General features: G+C 44.9%; 1 protein-coding gene across 1 annotated transcript in view; it reads right to left on the bottom strand.

Moving 5' to 3' along the window:
• Positions 1–21924, bottom strand: part of FLT3 (fms related tyrosine kinase 3) — a 164706-nt gene that overhangs the window by 88088 nt on the left and 54694 nt on the right. The window contains exons 5-8 of the mRNA XM_030200337.1: positions 19035–19146; positions 10459–10619; positions 2071–2207; positions 1818–1971 (exon numbers count right to left, since the gene is read on the bottom strand). Coding sequence (XP_030056197.1) covers positions 1818–1971; positions 2071–2207; positions 10459–10619; positions 19035–19146 — 564 coding nt within the window. The remainder of the gene's footprint in view (positions 1–1817; positions 1972–2070; positions 2208–10458; positions 10620–19034; positions 19147–21924) is intronic.

Consider the following 21924-nt stretch of genomic DNA (forward strand, 5'->3'; position numbering starts at 1 on the left):
CCATTCTAAAAAGTTGCACACATAAGCTAATGAGCTGCTAATTGGAGTTAATGGAAGTAATTAGCAGATACACATGTAATGACCTTTGTTGGTATTCTACAAATTGCGTGCACAAATTCCAAAGTGCACAACAGCAAGGTGGGGGTGGACCTGGGAAGGCCATGGGTGGGTCAGGGCATGACTGGCAGTTGCATGTATGGGTTATAGAATTCCTGCATTTATGCATCTCACTGCCTAGAGATAAGTGCAAGCATTTATGCCAGCCATTGAGCTAGTAGAAGTGTCGCACCTAAAGTTAAGTGTACTCCATATTGCAATGGAACATGCTATTGCCATTATAAAATCCACACTCAGCACACAGCATCCTGGCTTCCAACTTCGACAATTGCGCTCTGTGTGTAAGGAGACTTAAAATGTACCGGGTTAATACTTAAAAGCAGTTATCTGGATAGCAGCACCTTCTTAATGGTCCAACTATCCGGATAACAACCACTGACTGTATCAATGTTTTCATTATTATTACCATTGTAACTAACACCTCCCTGGACAGGAAGATTGGTGAGACTACTGACTGCCTCAGTTTTACATTACTTCTTAAGAAAGTATGTTTTATATATCTATATATAGATATAGATATATTACTTCTTAAGAATATGTTTTTTATCTATCTATCTATCTATCTATCTATCTATCTATCTATAGGCAATGAATGCAAATTTAACTCAAGCATATTCATTTGTAGATATCCTGAACACAAGCCTGGCAGGGGATACTTCAAGACTAGCTTCAGAAACATTGTTATGCAATTACATGTGTGAAATGCAATTGTATAACTTGGTGCATGTAGTTACACATGTCTTGCATGGAAATGCACCAATCACTGTTGTATCTAAGCTGAGTCGGAGTCCTCCAGCTATAGTCCTGCCAGTAGGGGGTGCTGTTTCACTACTACATTTTCAATACTGAGGGACCGGCAAGCTTTGCAGGACTCCAGAGAATCTGCCTGTTCCCAGCAATTGAAAATACAGTATTGCAGCACCACCTCCCACTGGCAATAATGCAGTTGGAGGACTTCCCTCAGCTTAGAGGGAACAGTGGCACCAATTAATGCCACTTATGTGCCCAAATGCACTACATGCTATTCTAGAAGGTAGTGTGTAAATGCTAATGGTACGTAAATGAGAGGGGGCATACATTTGGTTGGAACATGGGTGGATCATAGGTATGACATCAACTTATACATATAACTTAAGTCAGTGATTCCCAAACCTGGTCTAGGAGGAACCCCAGCCAGTCAGGTTTTCAGGATATCCACAATAAATATTCATGAGAGAGATTTGCATGTAGTAGAGGCAGTGCATGCAAATCTGTCACATGAATATTCATTGTGGATATCCTGAAAACCTGACTGGCTGGGGTGCCTCCAGGACCAGGTTTGGGAACCACTGACTTAAGTAACGTGCACTGCATGCCCCATTCTGGTGTACCAACTTATGCCAGTGAGATCTAGCATAAGTAGTTGCACTTAAATGTAGGGGCACTGATGCTGACTCAGCAGCAAAATGCTATTACAGAGTTGGAACTCAGCGCCTGGCATTCAGGTGCCCAACTTGAGCCAAGTTATGGAACTGCCCCATAGTTTACAGAATACTGTAATTTACAGAGCTCATAAAAAATCTGGAGGTTGAAAAATCAAGCATATTTGATTTTTCCAACATCATTTTTCTTTGACGTGTAAGTTCAAACATATGATATTTCATGTGTTAACTGAAAATATAAACACTCACAACAAATGAAATATTACCAGAGTGCATTACCTAAGACATTAACCACTGCTGACTTGTTTGAATGGGCTGATGAACTGCAGACGTAACGTCCGCTGTCATTTCTGTTCACTGACGCAACAAAAACATATGCAATCCTCCTCATAGTCGAACCATGGACATACATGCTTTCTTCAAAACTGTTGTCCTAGTTTATATAGGAAAAAGGTGAGGCATTTAGTTTCTTCAACGGGAAGTTAGAAAAGTCCATAATCTAATTGTAAAAATAGACCATGCTCTCACTCACCTCCGAGAAAGGTGTTTCAGAAAAGTACCAGCCAATGCTGTAGTCATATGACTTGTACAGAGCTCTGCACCTTATTAGGAATGGTTCATCCAACTGAAGAAACAGCTTTTCAGGTGCTTCAGTTTCATCATTTAAATCTGCAAGAGAGACATACAAGTTGTTAATGACCAAAGCAAGTTTTTTCGTCACTGTGCAATACTACAGCTTGTGCATCAAATTTTATTCCCTTTTTCTCTTTTGCTGTTTGCGTCTTCTTGTAAAATTTATACAGGCATAAAGAGGGCTCAGGTGACTAATCAGTCGTGCAATGCAAATCTCCAAACATGGCCATAGCCAGAAGGAAGCTGGGCTGCATCGAGAGAGGACTAACTAGCAGAAAAAAGGAGGCGTCGATGCCCCTGTACAAGTCACAGGTGAGGCCCCACCTGGAATATTGTGTTCAGTTTTGGAGGCCGTATCTTGCTAAGGATGTAAAAAAACTAGAAGTGGTCCAGAGGAAGGTGACAAAAATGATATGGGGTTTCCACCAAAAGACACATGAGAAGAGACTGGAAGACCTGAGTATGCATAGCCTAGAGGAAAGAAGGGACAGCGGAGATATGATACAGACATTTAAATACTTCTCTTCCAGGAAATGATAAAACCAGAGGACATGAAAATTGAGGTTGCAGGGTGGTAGACTCAGGAGTGACATCAGGAAATTATTTTTCATGGAGAGAGTGATCGATGCCTGGAATGCCCTCCCGAGGGAGATGGTAGAGACAAAAACAGTGACAGAATTCAACAAGGCGTGGGATGAACACAGAGGAACTCTATTTAGAAAATAGATGGTTTAAAACAAAAATAAAAAGTTTAGGATAGGCTGGAAATGGCTTCAATGGCAACTTCAGTAGCTGGAACCGAGGACAATGCTGGGCAGACTTTTGCATTCTGGGTCCCACAAATGACAAGACATATTCGGAAAGGCCGGACTGGGCTTTGACGGCAACTCCAATAGTTGGGACATAACAACAGAGCCAGGCAGACTATGGTCTATGTCCTAGAAACACCAAAGAAAGACTTGTGATAAAGTATATATCACATTCATTGTTGATCTAATCATGAATTGATAATGAGTGTGACCTATGCACAGACTGGATGGACCGTTCAGGTCTTTACCTGCAGTCACTTACTATGTTACTATGACTTTCACAACTTAGGAACTCCACTTTAGACTAGTTGCAAATCCCTTCAGTTGTCTAGATTTAACCACCATTTGTGTGATTATATTATAGAATTACTAGCACTTGTGCGGGTAAGTGCTAAGTGCACGCTCAGCACTATTCTATGAAAGACCCGCTCAACTCATTTAGGACCAGATTCAGTATATGATGCTCAAAATTGGCAATGAAAAACAAAATCAGCACTAAATGCAATACTATAAAGAGTGTGCACCCTTTATAGAACTGTACTTTACTTTAGGCACCAGACTTACGTCTGCTGAAACCTGGTGTAAATGCTGGCACCCAAGTTAGACACACTGAGGCTGTATTCTATAAGTATGTGCAGAACTCTCCGGAAAGCCCTTGACATACCCATGGCCACACCCCCTTTTGATTTACAGGCTAGTAGAGGTGAGAAAAACGTCCAAATGCAGACTTATGTCACTTTTTAGATGTTTTTCTCTTTTGAAAATGAGCCTGATAGTAACATAGTATATAATGGTTCATCCAGTTTCAATAAGGTCTCCAAAGCTGCACCTGCCACTCTGTGCAGGTTACATTCCTTCGTGATCACACCTGGCATCACAAATAGGGCAGCCACACAATCATGGAACAAGAGTGATTTTATAATTTTGGTTGCAGAATAATCACATCCATTGTCAATACTTGATTATACCAGCAATCCAACAATGCTGCAAACTAACATTTTACTCACTTTCAACTTCAAGATGTCTCCTCTCCCCCTCTGAAATACACTTATAGCATGTGATATAAATGTGTCACAAAAATACACACTTCTTCGGGGGGGGGCGTGTCAAGATGGTGGCACGCTGTTGATCGTGGTTGAACTCTTTCACTGGCTGCTGTGAATTAAAACTTTTCCTCAATCTCGATGCCTCATATCAAACGTTAAGGCTGGTTCCTCAATGGCCAGAACCTCTTCACCCTAGCAGCAGTCTATCGAAAGATTTGCCACGAGAGCCCCTGCCCAGAACTCCGGGAGGAGCCCTGCTGTTGCTCCGGGAGGAGGAGACCCCGGAGACTTGGGACTGGATGTCACTTTTTCTCACCCGGCTCTCAACCCACCACCTCTCCCCGAAGGACGTTTATCTCAATGAAGGCCTCCTGAACCTGAAAATGTTGAGGGTATACCTCTGGATCAAGGTATTGAGAAGACAGGACCGCAGGGAGGTTTGAGGCCTGTTTGTGCCTTAACTGAGCGCGTTGCACTATTAAAAAAGCCAGAGACGGTAACGGAGAGCATTTGGGAAGCTCTCCAACAGTTGGATAATACAGTGGCCAGATCTTCAGGTGAAGTTTCAACTTTAGTGAGTACTGTTGATACTTTATCTACCTCGTTAGAAGGCATAAAGATAGAATTTAACACTCAAATAAATATAACTAAAGATGATGTTAAGAAGTTACAAGATTGATCCACTATGTAGTAAAAGACAAAATGATAATTCATCGAAAAATTGAACAGATAGAAAATTATAACCGTAGATTAAATCTTCGCTTCCTGAACTTTCCAAAATCTCCGGGTACTACTCCCTTGGATGCGTTTAAGAAATACTTGCTTGAAGTTTTGAAATTTACACTGGAAACTATTCCTCCGATAAATCAGATATATTATATATCTAACAAGAGAACCTCAGAGAATTCTTTGGAAATGACTCATCAAGAAAAGAAAGATTTATTAAATATATCTGAATTATTAGAAACATCATTATCAGCAGATTCATAAAGGATGACGTTGTTGGTTTCATTTGTATTTGAGCAAGATTTGGAAGTGGTGAAAAGGCTATCCCTGTGAAATTTGCAAACTTTATTTTATGACTAAAAAGTTTGGATATTTCCAGATGTTACAAATCAAACACAAGAAAGAAGGAAAGCATTTTTGGCTTTAAGAACGAACACTTTGGCATTTGGGGCAGGGGCGTATCTGCGTGGGGCCACAGGGACCTGGGCCCCTGCAGATTTCACCCTGGACCCCCCTACCACCAACCCTCCCCCGCCGTCGCCTGTGCTACCTTTGCTGGCGGGGGACCCCAACCCCCGCCAGCCAAGGTCCGCTTCCGCCTGCCTTTAAAAATATTCCTTCAAAATAAACAGCATTAGGTGATAAGCAGAGGTAGGATGGGTCGAAGGGGAAGAGAGGGAGTCAAGGGAGGGTGGGAAGAAGAAAGTTTCAAAGGTTGTCAGTTGATGGTTATTTTACTATTTAGATGGTTGTAACATGGTATGTTATGAATTTTGAAACATTAAAGTATGTACAGTTATACCATATGCAAAGGATAACAAGACTAATTTAAAATAAGGTTTTTGAGGGGTGGGAATACAGGGGACTGGGGAGGTGGGGAGAAAATGTTAAAAATAATGGCCGAAGACCATTCTGATACTTGGACTGTTGTATCCTGGTTGTTAGTGAAATTGGTTATCTGAAAGTATGTACTGATATAACATGCGGAAATGCTAATAAAAACCGTTTAAATATAAAAAATATTCCTTCAGCTGGCAGGGGACCCCAACTCCCGCCAGCCGAGCCGAGGTCTAAAGCTCTTCTTCATCCTCCGTGTCTGACCATGCTGTTCAAAGGACCTGCTTCTGAATCCTGTTTCTGCCTTCATTTTTGCTTTTCTGATACCTTTTTTGGGGGGGTCTTTTACTAAAGGTTAGCTTGAGGTATCTGCAGCAGGGCCCTTTTATTCCTATGGGCTCTGCTGCAGATAACTCGAGCTAAGCTTTAGTAAAAGACCCCCTTTGTTTCTCTCAGTTTTACCTGATATTCTTTTCTATGATCTTTCCTAATGATTGTTATACTTTGTGAATGCTAGTCGTTTTGCTCTTATTTTGTCAATCACTTTTTGAAGAACCATAATGGTTTTCTTGTTCTTTTCCTTTTATTTACTTTCTTAATATAAAGCTCTGATACCCTTTTTATAGCTTTCAATTTGTCCCATTGTCTGTCCACTTTTCTTATCTCCTCACACCCTGCCAGTGACTCCTTCAGGTATTGCTCTATTTTACTAAAGTCAGCATGTTTGAAGTACAGCACTCTGAGCCTGGTGTGTCTAGGTACTGGTTTAGCGTTTTCATCAAACCATACTGTTATGATGGCCAGGTGGGCCTCTATCCAAACATTAGACACACTGACTCCATTTGTGAGTTTCAGACCCATTGGCATTCCTTCCTTCATCAATTCGGTCACTATTTACTTGAGTAGAATTTCTTGAAAAACATACATGATCTCCCTACTTCTTTCCAATTCTGCAGGTGAAGTATTGCAGTCTATAGCTGGTAGGCTGAAATCTCCTAGCAACAGCAATTCCCCTTGTTTGTCTAGTTCATTTGCCTGTAGACAACACTGGCATGGATGAGTGCCATGTTCTCTTTCCAAAAGTGCTTCCTTCTCACTCCACACCCCATGAATTTCAGTCAGTTTGTTTAAAAGGATGTGAACTGAAAATGGCTCAGCACTGATGACATCACCAGCTTGACCTCCACCACCCTACAGTGACCCCCCCGCCCCAGTCACTGACTAGAATTGCAGGTAAATCTAATGGGTCTAGATGGAGCAGGGCACTGAAGAGCAACAGATCTGGGCTCTTAAGCTTGGAGAAAAAATGTCTGAGATGGGATTTTTTTTTCTTCTCTGTTCTGTTTTCTATGACTATCCTATACTTTTTATACAAGATTGTAATTTCTTTTCTAAGTTGTTTGCATGTTGTTTTATGAATTGTAAACTGCCTTGATGGAACGTCCCTAAGGTGGTATATCAAGTAAAGATGGAACCTGAACTTGATCTTGATTGATAGAAGTTTATAAAATTATCTGGGATGGAACAGTTAAAATGGAGAACGGTTGATTAACCTGTCCAACAACACAAAAACAGGAGGTAACTCCAAAAAACTAATGATGCTGATCATGGTATTTGACCCCAGGCTTAAGTATCCTTGGGTGAATCCGTTTATAAAGATGGTTGATGAAGCCATATCTACTATAATAAAACGCACCCTCAACGTTCTGAGGACACTGACGTCACTGAAGTCACTCAGACTCCCAGAACGGTTCGTGGATTCATGGTGGTGAAGCCACCCCACAGACCCGTGCCCCGCCCTCGCGTCAAATGTCATGACGTCAAGGGCGGAAAAAAAATTTCACTTAACAAACGGATCGCACGCGTGTTTCCCTACTCCTCCCCCTGCCGACCCACCCGTGGAAAGGGAAACCACCTCCAAAGCTCCAGAGTCCACAGTTCCGACATCCAACACCCCCCCCCCCACCCGCGCGCCAAACCTCAAAATCTAGAAGCCCCGCCCACATAATGGTAGATCCGCCCCCGCCCCGCCCCCCCCCAAAGCTGCAGGTCAAAAGAAGGAGGTCCAACAGCCCCCCGCAACAACCCCCTACTAAGCCACCCACCTTCGCGTTGCTTTGCCGGCGGGGGACCCGAAACCCCGCCAGCACAAGTCCTGTCTGCTGACTACGGCGTCATCTTCGGCGTTGCTAGCCTGTGCAGGCAGCCAGGGCTTCTGTGCGTCTGACGTCCTGCACGTGCAGGACGTCAGACGCACAGAACCCCGCCCTGCACAGGCTAGCAACGCTGAAGATCGCTGGAGGAGTCTGACTCACTCAGCACACACACAGGACTTCTGCTGGCGGGATTTTGGGTCCCCCGCCAGCAAAACTATGCGACGGTGGGTGCGATGGCCACGGTGGGTGGGATGGCGGCGGCCGGGTGCATCGCCGTGGGTGGGATGGCGGCTGGAGGGGGGGGCATCGCGCGGAGGAGGCGCTTCATTACTTCTTCTTCTTAAAAGCAGGATCCTCCCTCCCCCCCCCAAAACTGAACCATACAACACACACACACACACACTCTCATCCTCATCTGGCACCGCTTCCTTACCCCCCCCCCCCACTTACTCACTCACTCTCATTTGGCCACACTTCCTCAACGCCCCCCCCCCCCAACACACACACACTCTCATCTGCCAGCGCTTCCTGAAACCCCTGCCCCCCCCCCACACACTCACTCATCTGGCTGTGGTTCCTGACCCCCCCCCCCCCCCCCACACACACACACACACACACTCAGTCTCATTTGGCCACACTTCAATGCCCCCCCCCCCAACACACACACACACTCTCTCTCTCTCTCTCTCATCTGGCAGCGCTTCCTGAAATCCCTGCCCCCCACATACACACTCACTCACTCATGTGGCAACCCCCCCCCCACCACACACACACACACACACTCAGTCTCTCATATCGCACCGCTTCTTGAACCCCCCCCCCCCCCCACACACACACACACATACTCTCGCTCATCTGGCAGCGCTTCCTGAAGCCCCCCCACCACACACACACACTCATGTGGAAACACTTGATAAACCGCCCCCCCCCCACACACTCACTCACTCATCTCGCAGCACTTACAGACCCCCCCACACACCCCTCTTCTTCCAAGCTGAAACCCCCAACACACACAACCCCACACACACCCCTCCAACACACACACACACACACACTCTCTTTCTCACTCTCATCTGCCAGCGCTTCCTGAACCCCCCTCCCCCCCACATACACTCTCTCTCTCTCTCATCTGCCAGCGCTTCCTGAAACCCCGTACACACACACACAGACACTCACTCTCTCTCATCTGGCAGTGCTTCCTGAACCCCTCCCCCCCCACACACACACGCTCACTCTCTCTCTCATCTGCCAGCGCTTCCTGAACCCCCTGCCCTCCCCCCCCACACACACACACTCAGTCATCTGGCATCGCTTCCTGAACCCCCCCCCCCCCACACACACACACACACTCTCTCTCACTCGCATCTGGTAGCGCTTCCTGAACCCCCCGCACCCCTCTTCTTCCAACCTGAACCCCCCCAACACATCCCCCCTCCCCCTCCTCCAGCACACCAATTGCTTGGGTGCAGTGGCGGGAATCTCAGACACCACAGACAGAAGGGAGGGGGCCTGACACCAGAGAGACACAGGAAGGGAGGTATCTCTGTCACACACACACTCTCTCTCTCACATACAATGTCTTTCTGACTCTCACTCCCACACACTCTGTCTCACACTGTATCACATTCACTCTCTATGTGTCACACAGTCATTCACACACTCGCTTGGTCTCATACACTCACTCTCACAGAGAATCTGTGTCTCACACACACTCTCTCTCTCGCACACACACACACACTCTCTCTCACACTGTGTCTCACATACGCACTTGCACACACTCTCATTCTCACACACACACTCTCTCACAGACACACTCACACCCAGACTCACTCTCTCTCTCTCACACACACACACTCACACTTTCACTCTGTCTCTCACACAGTCACTTCACATACACTCTCCCAAACATACACACTCCGAGGAAAACCTTGCTAGCGCCCGTTTCATTTGTGTCAGAAACGGGCCTTTTTTACTAGTAAATAAATAAACAAACATCCGGCTCCATCTCCAGACCACCCCAATACTATCTCGGTAGTGCCAGGACAGTCAGTGGCATTAGCCATATAGGTGGAGAATCTATATATGGCACCTAAAAAATCTGTGCTGAAATCAGTGCCGATTAAGTGTATTCTATAATCGGTGTCAATACGCCAGTTGATATCTCAGCTCCTAAAATTACACGCATCCATTTACACCAACGAAAATGTAGCATAAATCCCAGCGTGTAGATTTATATGCACTGGGCCATATTCTATAACTACGCACGTCAATTTCAGAACGCCCACGAAACGCCCATTTCCCTGACCATAACCACGCCCCTTTTTGCCTGCGCACATTAGAAGTTTGGCATACTTCGTTACAGAATATGTTTAGTAAGTTGTGTACATAAAATCTCACCAGTGCTAATTAGTGCTCATTATTGCTTGTTAAGTGCTGTTATTAGCACTCATTAGCTTGTTAGGTCACGCGTGTTGTTATGGAATCCACTTGGATTTCAGCGCAGATCTCTAGGCACGCTATATAGAATCTGGGAGACAGTGCCTCTGAAAATGAGTGGCTGGCCTCAGTGAGCATAGATTTATCTAGATAGGAGCTGCTTTTACCCGAATAAGTTCCACTGATTATTGCGCCCGATATTGTAAAAATCTAAACTAAGAATAAATGAAATAAAAATTGATTATATACATCAATATATGACCATAAGAACCATTACCTATGGTGTAGAGCTTTGTGCATTCTGTACCAGGTTCATTCGTAGCACAACACCATATGTCGGCCTCAAATAGATCCGCAGCAGGTATCTCATGCTTTACCTTCTGTGCTCCATAGATGTCTCCAGTCTCATTATAGGTAATGCCAGTTTTGGTTGAGCACCTATGATACAAAAGACAGTATGTTGTATCTTTATGCTTTACTTATTCAAAATAGATATTCACATAGCAAGCTCTGCTTTATAGAAGAGCCACATTTTGTCAGGGATCAAATATGTAAAGATGAAGGAATGTGACCTTCTATGCCAAACTTTTATCTTAGAGCTCATAGGTTTTGTTTGCACAACAATCTTTCATAGCATCAAGGCAACTGTGCATGACAACAGGTGATATTTCTCGAAGGACCCTATCTTTCATCTTAAGAAATATTACCAAATAATACTGCTTTAGTTATATACTATTGAATAAAATATTGAGTTTGATTCATCCTTAGAGACTTGGCATTCTACTAGGTGATCGGTGGCCTAGAAGGTTTCCCTGAATATCAACTGCTAAAGAAAGGAATATTTGGCCATTATTGCTGCTGTTTGAAATACTCAAAATCTATTTAGAAGGACTTAAAAAAAAAGAAAAGATATATGTAACTAATAGAGGCATATTTTCAAAGCACTTAGCCTCCCAAAGTTCCATAGAAACCTATGGAACTTAGCCTCCCAAAGTGCTTTGAAAATAAGCCTGATAGTAACATAGTAGATGATGGCAGAAAAAGACCTGCACGGTCCATCCAGTCTGCCCAACAAGATAACTCATATTTGCTGCTTTTTGTGTATACCCTACTTTGATTTGTACCTGTGCTCTTCAGGGCACAGACCGTATAAGTCTGCCCCGCACTATCCCCACCTCCCAACCACCAGCCCCACCTCCCAACCATCGGCTCTGGCACAGGCACAGACCGTATAAGTCTGCCCAGCACTATCCTCACCTCCCCAGCCCTGCCTCCCAACCCCGGCTCTGGCACAGACCGTACAAGTCTGTCCAGCACTATCCCCGCCTCCCAACCACCAGTCCCGCTTCCGACCACCGGCTCTGGCACAGACCGTGTAAGTCTGCCCAGCCCTATCCCTGCCTCCCAACCACCAGCCCCGCCTCCCGATCTTGACTAAGCTCCTGAGGATCCATTCCTTCGGCACAGGATTCCTTTATGCTTATCCCACGCATGTTTGAATTCCGTTACCGTTTTCATTTCCACCACCTCCCGCGGGAGGGCATTCCAAGCATCCACTACTCTCTCCGTGAAAAAATACTTCCTGACATTTTTCTTGAGTCTGCCCCCCTTCAATCTCATTTCATGTGCTCTCGTTCTACCACCTTCCCATCTCCGGAAATGATTCGTTTGCGGATTAATACCTTTCAAATATTTGAATGTCTGTATCATATCACCCCTGTTTCTCCTTTCCTCCAGAGTATACATGTTTAGTTCAGCAAGTCTCTCCTCATATGTCTTGTAACGCAAATCCCATACCATTCTCGTAGCTTTTCTTTGCACCGCTTCAATTCTTTTTACATCTTTAACAAGATACGGCCTCCAAAACTGAACACAATACTCCAGGTGGGGCCTCACCAACGACTTATACAGGGGCATCAACACCCCCTTTCTTCTGCTGGTCACACCTCTCTTTATACAGCCTAACAACCTTCTAGCTACTGCCACTGCCTTGTCACATGGAGCAAGCAAGAGACCTATCCAGTCAATACTTGCTATTGTCAGACCCTGCTTCTGCTCCCACCCCTAATAATGGGAATGGGACTTGATATACCACCTTTCTGTGGTTACTTTCAAAGTGGTTTACATATTATATACAGGTACTTACTTTGTACCTGGGGCAATGGAGGGTTAAGTGACTTGCCCAGAGTCACAAGGAGCTGCACTGGGAAAAGTTATTCATCTAGTTAAATAGGGATGAATATTGATCTCAGAGCTTTTATTTGCCTCTCCAAGGCCTCCAACCTGAAAAGATACTTTATTCATTATCAGAGTAGAAGTAATTCCAGGTCTCTTCCTTTCACCCTTGCAACTCCTCTTATTTTTTATGGGATAAAAAAATGCATTTATGTAATCTCCTGCCCACCATTGTTACTGTTCACAGAGGAGAGAGCTTTAACAGTTCCTCTTATTATTGTCATGATGCTAAGAAATTATGGGGCCCTTTTACTAAGCAGTGCTAAAAAGTGGCCTGCGTTATCCCCAGCGCAGATCTTTCCCATGCTCTAAGGCCACTTTTAGCATTAACTAGAAATGGCCGATTTTTCTGTTTAGGCAGTAATGACCACATGCTTATTTTCCCATTAGCACATAGCCATTAGCGCTTGAACACTTACCAAACACCTATTTTGTATGCGGTAAGGGCTCACGCATTAATCGTGCGCTAATCAGTTGGTGTACGGCAATGCCTACTCTCCACCCCAGACCCGCCCCAGATTCCACAGCTTAATTATACACAGCATGTTAAAAGCTTTCTTCGATTTGTTTTCAATCTGCTAGTCATTAGATTTTTTTGGAGTTACCTCTTGTTTTTGTGTTGTTGGGCAGGTTAATCAACCATTCTCTGTTGTAACTGTTCCATCCCAGATAATTTCATAAACTTCTATCAATCAAGATCAAGTTCCATCTTTACTTGATATACCACCTTAGGGGCATGCCATCAAGGCAGTTTACAATTCATAAAATAACATGCAAACAACTTAGAAATTACAATACTGTATAAAAAGTACAGAATAGTCATAGAAAACAGAACAAAGGAGAGAGAAGAAAAAAAATCCCCTCTCAGACATCTTTTCTCCAAGCTTAAGAGCCTAACCAGCTTATAATCGAAAGTGATCGCCGGCCATCTTCCGACACAAATCAGGAGATGGCCAGCGATTTCTTAAAAGCAGTGAAATCGGTATAATCGAAAACGGCATTTTTGACAGCATCGCCGCTTTCCCGTCGCTTCGCCGGCAAAAGTTCAAGGGGGCGTGTCGGTAGATTAGCGAAGGCGGGACATGGGCGGGCATGGGCGTGGCTACCAGATGGCCGGCTTTCACCGATAATGGAAAAAAAAAGCGCGTTAAGCAGTATTTCGCCGGCTTTACTTGGTCCTTTTATTTTCACGACCAAGCCTCAAAAAGGTGCCCCAACTGACCAGATGACCACTGGAGGGAATGGGGGATGACCTCCCCATACTCCCCCAGTGGTCACCAATCCCCTTCCAAACTAAAAAAATAAAACTAAAAACCTTTTTTGCCAGCCTATATGCCAGCCTCAAATGCCGTACCCACCTCCATGACAGCAGAATGTGTTGTATCCTCCGACAGCCTTTCCCTGGTTGCGATGTGGCTCTCGGGTGAGTGTGACACCTTTTCTGTTAGGTGCCCTGCAGAGTCACATTAGCAATGCATTGTGGTGGGTGTAGGGTACTGGGCTCTACTCCCATGGTGCTTTTCTCCCCTGCTAACTGGGTCAGAGTGTGCCCTGTTTTGTTTCCTGTTGTAGTCCATGCGGTAGTGGCCATTTTTGTAAGCCAGTTTTAGTTCCCTTTCCTGTGTTACCCACGTTAGAGAACATAGTTCTTACCTTGCATGGTGCTGAAAGAGGGCAATGTACACCACTGTGCCAGCTCTGACCTACTGCTAATCTTAGTACCAGGGGACTCTTTGCCAGTGGGGCACAACCTCTGATCTGCAGTTAACTGTGAGTAAACGTGGTTATTTCAAGAAAGGACTTTTTCAGAGAGATTAGTCTTCAGGTGTGAACTGGTGTGCCAAAGTTATACAGCAGCAATAAGTCCTAGAGGCTGTATGCAGGTCCCTGGAGCAATTTTAGTGGGTGCAGTGCATTTGTGGGTAGTGGGTTTGGGGGAGGTTTGGGGGGCTCAGCTCCCAAAGTAAGCGAGCTATGCACATGGGAGCTTTTCTGAAATCCACCGCAGTGACCCCTAGGGTGGCTGGTTGGTGTCCTGGCATGTCAGGGGGGCCAGTGCACTAAAATTGCTGACTCCTCCCACGGCCAAATGCCTTGAATTTGGCCGGGGTTTGAGATGGCTGACATAACTTTCCATTATCGTTGAAAAACAAACCCGGCCATCTCAAACCCGGCAAACTCCACAGCATTTGGCCGGGCTAAACCGTATTATCGAAAAAAAAAAATGGCCGGCCATCTTTTTCAATAATACGGTTCCGGCCAGCTGTAGCGCCGCTGCCAACATAGATCGCCGGCGATCTATTTGGCCGGCGATGTTCGATTATGCCCCTCTAAATCTGTTTAGGCTCTCTTCATAAAGGAAGTGTTCTGTTATGTTTATCATTTTTGTAACCCTTCTGTGAGTGTGAACTTTTTCAAGTTGCATTATATCCCTTCAGAAATGGGGCAGCCAGAACTACATACATTACTCACAGCGTAGACACATCATGGAGCTATATAGAGACAATAATGATATTCTTAGTTTTGTTCTCCTTCCTCTTTTGGTTAATCCCTAGTATTATATTTGCTTCTTTAAGAGCCATAGCAAACTAGGCTGAAGATTTTAACATATTATCCACAATAAAACCAAGATCTATTTTGGATACTGAATCGTAACTCAGAACTGAGCATTTTCCACCTGTATTTGGGATTATTTTCCCTATGTGCATCACTTTGCACTTGACAACATTAAATTTCATCTGCAATTGAGACATTAACTGCCAGATTCTATATAGCACACCTAGAGATCTGCACCAAAATCCAAGCGTATTTTATAACAATGCATGTAACTTAATTGGCTTAACAAGCTACTCAGCACTGATAACAGCACTTAACAAGCAATAATGAACACTAATTGGCAATAATTAGAATTTACATGCACAACTCGCTAAGCATATTCTGTAATGAACTGAGTCTAAATTCTATTGCGCGCAGTTCAAAAGGGGTATAGCTATGGGCGGAGAAATGGGCATTCTTTTGGGCATTCCCAAATTTTTTTTTAATTTGTACCCCGCGCTTTTCCACTCATGGCAGGCTCAATGCAGCTTAGGTACTTATTTGTACCTGGGGCAAATTTACACGCGTAGTTATAGAATATGGCCCAATGCACTACCCCTTCCCCTGTTCATCTCACATGCACTATAATATACGTTCTCTCTACTTCACTTTGTAACCTACCATTATGTAAGCCGCATTGAACCTGCTATGAGTGGGAAAGCGCGGGTATAAGTGTAACAAATAAATAAATCTATGTGCAGGGTTTTTTGCCACATTTTAATTGCTGTAATTGGAGGCATATAGTTTTAGGCACTGGGATATCAACTAAGCGCATTCTATATACTGCGCCTAAATCTAGGTGGCACTTATAGAATATGCTGAGGCGGAAATGTTTACCATGCAGATTTTTTAGGCGCTTTATATAGAATATGACACTAAGGGGCTCATTGTCGAAGCACTTAGACTTACAAAGTTCCATTTTTTATATGACTCACTCTGCTGCTCCCCAGTATCTCTCCACACTTGTCCTTCCCTACACCCCTTCCCGTGCACTCCGTTCCCTGGATAAATCCTTCTTATCTGTTCCCTTCTCCACTACTGCCAACTCCAGACTTATCTCCTTCTGTCTTGCTGTGCCCTATGCCTGGAATAGACTTCCTGAGCCTCTAAGTCTTGCCCCATCATTGACCATCTTTAAATCTAGATTGAAAGCCCACCTCTTTAACATTGCTTTTGACTCGTAACCACTTAAATCCATTCGCCTCCACCTACCCTCCTCTCCTCTTTCCTCTACACATTAATTGATTTGTTTGCTTTATTTTTTTGTCTACTAGATTGTAAGCTCTTTGAGCAGGGACTGTCTTTCTTCTATGTTTGTGCAGCGCTGCGTACGCTTTGTAGTGCTATAGAAATGCTAAATAGTAGTAGTAGTACATCTAAGTGGGACTTTAGACATTTTGTTCTAAACGTCCCAAATCTGAATAGCAAATGTAACCATTTTCAAAATGTCTATCAATTGTTTTGAAAATACCATTTTGAACAAGGTTTTGTGCTTTGTGCGTTTATCTTTTTAGGACATTTTTGGAAAATAAAAACCATACAAAATAAAACCATTGGGATGTAGAAAGGGCCAGCTTTTTTTTAGCAGACTTGTCGCCCAGACATTCCAGGAGAGCAATGGGGCACCCTAGGGGGCACTGCTGTGAACTTCATATAAATGCTCCCAGGTACACATCTCACCATTGCTCCCCTACCTTGTCTGCTGTGCCTGCCAAAACCCACTACCCCCAACTGTAAAGCACTGCAATAGTCCTTATGGGTGAAGGGGGCACTTAAATATGGGTACAGAGGGTTTTTAGTGAGTTTTGGAGGGCTCCCAGTTTCCACAACAAGTGTAACAGGTAGGGAGAGGTATGGGCCTGGGTCCACCTGTCTACAGTAACTGCACTCACCACTAGACTACTCCAGGGACCTGCATGCTGCTCTAATGGACCTGGCTGTAATATCTGAGGCTATCATAGAGGCTGGTGGGTACTATTTTTATTTACATTTTGGGGGGATGGGAGGGGGTCAGTGACCACTGGGGGAATAAGGGGGTCATCCCTAAATCCCTCTAGTGGTTATCTGGTCATTTCTAGATCAAAACATTGAAGTTTTTACACACTGCAAAACAGCTGAGCAGAATGACAGGCAGTTGGCACAAAAAATACAAAAATACAATGTCACTTATCTGCAAGCTCATCGGACCCCTGTGTAATATTAACATTTTAAAAAAACACATGAGAAAAGAAATTAATATACAGCTTTTGGTAGGAGGGGGTATTTTGTCAATGATTATATTAGTCACAAGTGGGATTCACCTATATATTGGGTGTGGATAATCATTATCATGTCCTGGTGACAATATGAGACTTTTTCCCCTTATAATTAGTCAATGAGAACATTGTGCCTACTTTTTTGTTGATACCAATATAATGGGCATCTCAGCGTTTAGCACCAGCTGATTTGTAGTGTGAGCTAAAAATGCTAGCGCACATAATTAAATGACACCCATAATGAAGGTGGCATCCGCTATTTGCTAGGAGATTGGGTATAGTGGTGACTATTCATGTTGTGAACTTTCAAAAAAGAGCAAGCGTGATAACGACAAAGGAAGCATTCTCAAATAAGCTGAGAAAGGGTTTACAAGCATGACCATGCTCTTATTTTACAAACGAGCTTATTTTCGAAAGGGAAGGGCGCCCGACTTCCGACACAAATTGGGAGATGGGCGTCCTTCTCCCGAGGTTGCCCAAATCGGCATAATCGAAAGCCGATATTTTGCGTCCTCAACTGCTTTCCATCACAGGGACGACCAAAGCTCACGGCGGCGTGTCGGCAGTGTACCGAAGGCGAGACGGGGGCGTGGTTAAGAGATGGGTGTCCACGGACGATAATGGAAAAAAGAAGGGCGTCCCTCACGAGCATTTGGTCAACTTTACTTGGTCCCTTTTTTTCACGACCAAGCCTCAAAAAGGTGCCCGAACTGACCAGATAACCACCGATGGGAATCGGGGATGACCTCCCCTTACTCCCCCAGTGGTCACCAACCCCTCCCACCCTAAAAATAATTTCAAAACAATTTTTTCCAGCTTCTATGCCAGCCTCAAATGTCATACTCAGCTCCATCACAGCAGTATGCAGGTCCCTGGAGCAGTTTTTAGTGGGTGCAGTGCACCAAGCAGGCGGACCCAGGCCCATCCCCCCCCCACCTGTTACACTTGTGGTGGTAAATGTGAGCCCTCCAAAACCCACCCGAAACCCACTGTACCCACATGTAGGTGCCCCCCTTCATCCCTAAGGGCAATGGTAGTGGTGTACAGTTGTGAAGAGGGGGGTTGGGGGGGCTCAGCCCACAAGGTAAGGGAGCTATGCACCTGGGAGCAATTGCTGAAGTCCACTGCAGTGCCCCCTAGGGTGCCCGGCTGGTGTCCTGGCATGTGAGGGGGACCAGTGCACTACGAATTCTGGCTCCTCCCACAACCAAAGTGCTTGGATTTGGTCATTTTTGAGATGGGCATCCTTGGTTTCCATTATCGCCAAAAACCGGAGACGACCATCTCTAAGGATGACCATCTCTCTAAAGTCGACCTAAATGTTGAGAATTGGGCGTCCCCGACCATATTAGTGATACGAAAGATGGACATCCGTCTTGTTTCGATAATACAGTTTTCCCCACCCCTTCGCCGGAATGTCCTTAGAGATGGTTGTTCCTGTTCGATTATGCCCCTCAAAGTCATTCTATTAACTGTTTATAATTTTCAATAAAAATATAGAAAGAAAAAGTTTCTCATAAAGTCATTGCCTGGGAGATAAACCACACGCAAGCAACCGAGTTAGCAAAAGGAAAGACAAAACTCAAAAAGGAAAAAAAATGCAGAATAACCCAATTCCTCAATATTGGAGCAGAGACTTATTGTAATACAAAAAATGGTAAATACTGGTTTCTGCTTTTCAGATAGAAAAATAACAAAATATCATTGTTATGAACAGTAAAATCCAAAGGCACGGTGGAAAGGACAGAATTATTTACTGGTGCTCTACCTGTCAGTAGGCGTTTTGCAGAACAACCAGGCAACTGTTGGTGCAGGATAGCTCTCAGACACACAGATCACATTGTTCAGATGTCGTGCCAGATGCGGTTTCCTTGGTTTACCTACTCAAAAAGAAACAGCACTGAGGTTCCCATTTTTAAAGCTGCTACGTTTTGGAAGCAGCACTACTTCTTGATTGAGGCTGTACTGCTTTTATCTACATTTCTCATCTTTGCATATAACTATGGTCAGGACACCGTATTACAGAAAAATCAAACAAGAAAACAATAATAATGGGAGTCAATATTTAGCCGGCGGCAGTGAGCTTATTTTTTTTAGCTGGCATTATTCCTGAATATTCAATGCTGGCTCATGTTCAGGCACCGACATTGAATTTCTGAGTTTATGCAGCTGACTATCTCTTACGTGGTTAAGTGTGATCTTCAGTACTTAACCACGTAAGTGACACTGTATAAAGATAGGACTTTTATGCGGTAAACTTGGGGCCCTGTTTACTAAGCAGCATTATAGGCGTGTTAACATTTTTAACACACGTTAACCATGTACGCGCATTAACCATATATGTGCCTACAATATTCCTATAGGCACCTACATGGTTAGCACACACGCTAAGTATAGGCATGCTAAAAACACGAACTCGTCTTAATAAACATGGCCCTTAGGCAATTAAGTGCTGAATATCAGCACATAACTGCGTAAGTGCCGGCTCTGCCCCTGGATTGCCCACAAAATAGCTGGCATTGAGTTTAGCGGTCAGTGGAGATATTCAGTAGCATTAACCGGTTAAATGATGCTGAATATCAGTGGATAGCCCTGCATAAGCGATTTAATCTGCCTAGAGCTATTTCTGGCCGCTTAAGTTGCTTAGAATATCAATTCCAATATTATTTTTGTTTTTGGTCTGGCATACCTTCCACCCTTTACAGAACCTGCCACAAACACACAGATTATGATTTATGATAAAGAGTGGCTGAAGGTGAAGCGATATGGGACCTCATTTATGGTCATCAAGGATAATTTTCCTGTTGTATCCCATCTGCCTCTCTCTGTAATCCACTTATTGTGCATCCTCCAGCAGGGCTGCTGAGAGACAGAGCCGGGCCCTGGGTAGGGCTGCTGCCACTGCCACTGCCACTGCCCCCTTACCTTCCTGCATCTGCTTCTCCCTTGATCTGTCACTCTCCTGCTCCTATGTGCTGGAACCCGAGTTATGGAGTTAACGCAATCACCCAGGTCCAGACACACAAGAGCAAGAGAGATACAGAACGAAGGAGCAGAACCTTCTGTTGCTGGGCCCCCCTTGGAGGCTGAGACCAGGGAATCTTAAACACCCCCCCCCCCCCCCCCCCTTGATGGCCCTATCCTCCAGCTTGGATTTTTTTTTTTCTTTCATCCCCTCAGTCTCCACAGAATCACCATGAAATGAAGCAAGCCCTGCAAATTTTCTGGCCTTCGAAGCAACAGAGTCAACATTCAAATGCATTTATGCAACCAGCATTCAGCCCTGACAATGTATTTGCCACACAGTTAATTAATACATTTTGGCTCTATAAGTTGTTATATGGCCAAAACTATCCACACAAAGTGGAGTGTGATCATAGGCGTTGGAATGGGGGAACCCATGGGTGCAGTGGCACTTCCAAAAATGTGGAGGGCGCAGGAGACACACCAAGCTCTCCTCACTCCCACCCAACACCCCACTGCCTTGTAACTGAAGATAATTGAAGACTGAGAAAAAAAATTAAGCAGCCACCTTAAAGCACATACCTAAATATATCTATCTGGGCCTGATATTCAAAATGATTTACATGGCCAGGAGAGGCTCCTTACTGTTTAAAACACCTGTTTGGGGCTAACCAGGCATTTTCAGTGGCACTTTACCAGATGTTGCCACTGAAAATGCCCGGTTAGCACTCAAGCCAAAACAGGCTATTTTGAGGGCATTCCAGGGGCAGAATTGGCACTTAGCTAGTTAAGTTCCGATATTCAGCACTTAACTGGTTACAATAAGCGCATGAATAGGTCTCTATAAAATGCAGTCCTATCTTTATGTGGTTCTTCATAGACAGTTAAGGCCTAATAGCACACTTAACCAGCTATGTTTTAGCCAGCTCCTTATACTCGGAAATTCAATCCCAGAGCACAGACAAGGTCCGAATCTGAATTTCCAGGTTTAGCACCAGCGGCAGTCAGCAAAACACTAATTGCCTCTGGCTGAATATCGGGCTCACCTGAATTTAAACACCCTTGAAACTGACTCGCATGTCTGATCCTGTAAATAATCTGTATTTTTAGGGCAACCGTATTGTTCCATCTGAAATTGGGAACACTGAGAGTGTCCTGGTTTTACTCCACCGCACAGAAACAAATGTAGGTCTGATTTCCCTATTGCATTCCATAAGTAAAGCAGAGCTACAGCTTCCTGCATGCAATGGGACAGGGCCACCGAGAGGGGGGAGCGGGGGGGGGGGGGGGGGGGGGGGACAAACTTCCCTATGCCCAGCCTCCAAGGGAGGCCCAGTGCTGGCAAGCTTCTTCCTGCCTGCCTGATTTCGGGTCTGTCTCTCTGCTCCTGTGTGATAGGAGGACCCGGATGATTGTATTAATGCAATAATCCGGGTCCTCCTGTCACACAGGAGCAGAGAGACAGACCAAGAGAGGAGCAGTCAGACACATGATGCAAGGTAAGAGGGTGGGTGGGGGCGGCAGCCCAAATGTGGGGGGTGGTGGCCTGAATATGGGGGGGGGGGGGTACAGAATGGCGGCCCAGGTGGGGGGCGGCAGCGACGGCAGCGGGTGGCAGTCCTGCCCCAGGCCCAACTGTGACTCTCAGCGACCCCGCACGTTTTCCCACTCATGGCAGGCTCAATGCGGCAGGC

The sequence above is a fragment of the Microcaecilia unicolor genome, chromosome 4 (genome assembly GCF_901765095.1).
Source record: "Microcaecilia unicolor chromosome 4, aMicUni1.1, whole genome shotgun sequence".
NCBI lineage: Eukaryota > Metazoa > Chordata > Amphibia > Gymnophiona > Siphonopidae > Microcaecilia > Microcaecilia unicolor.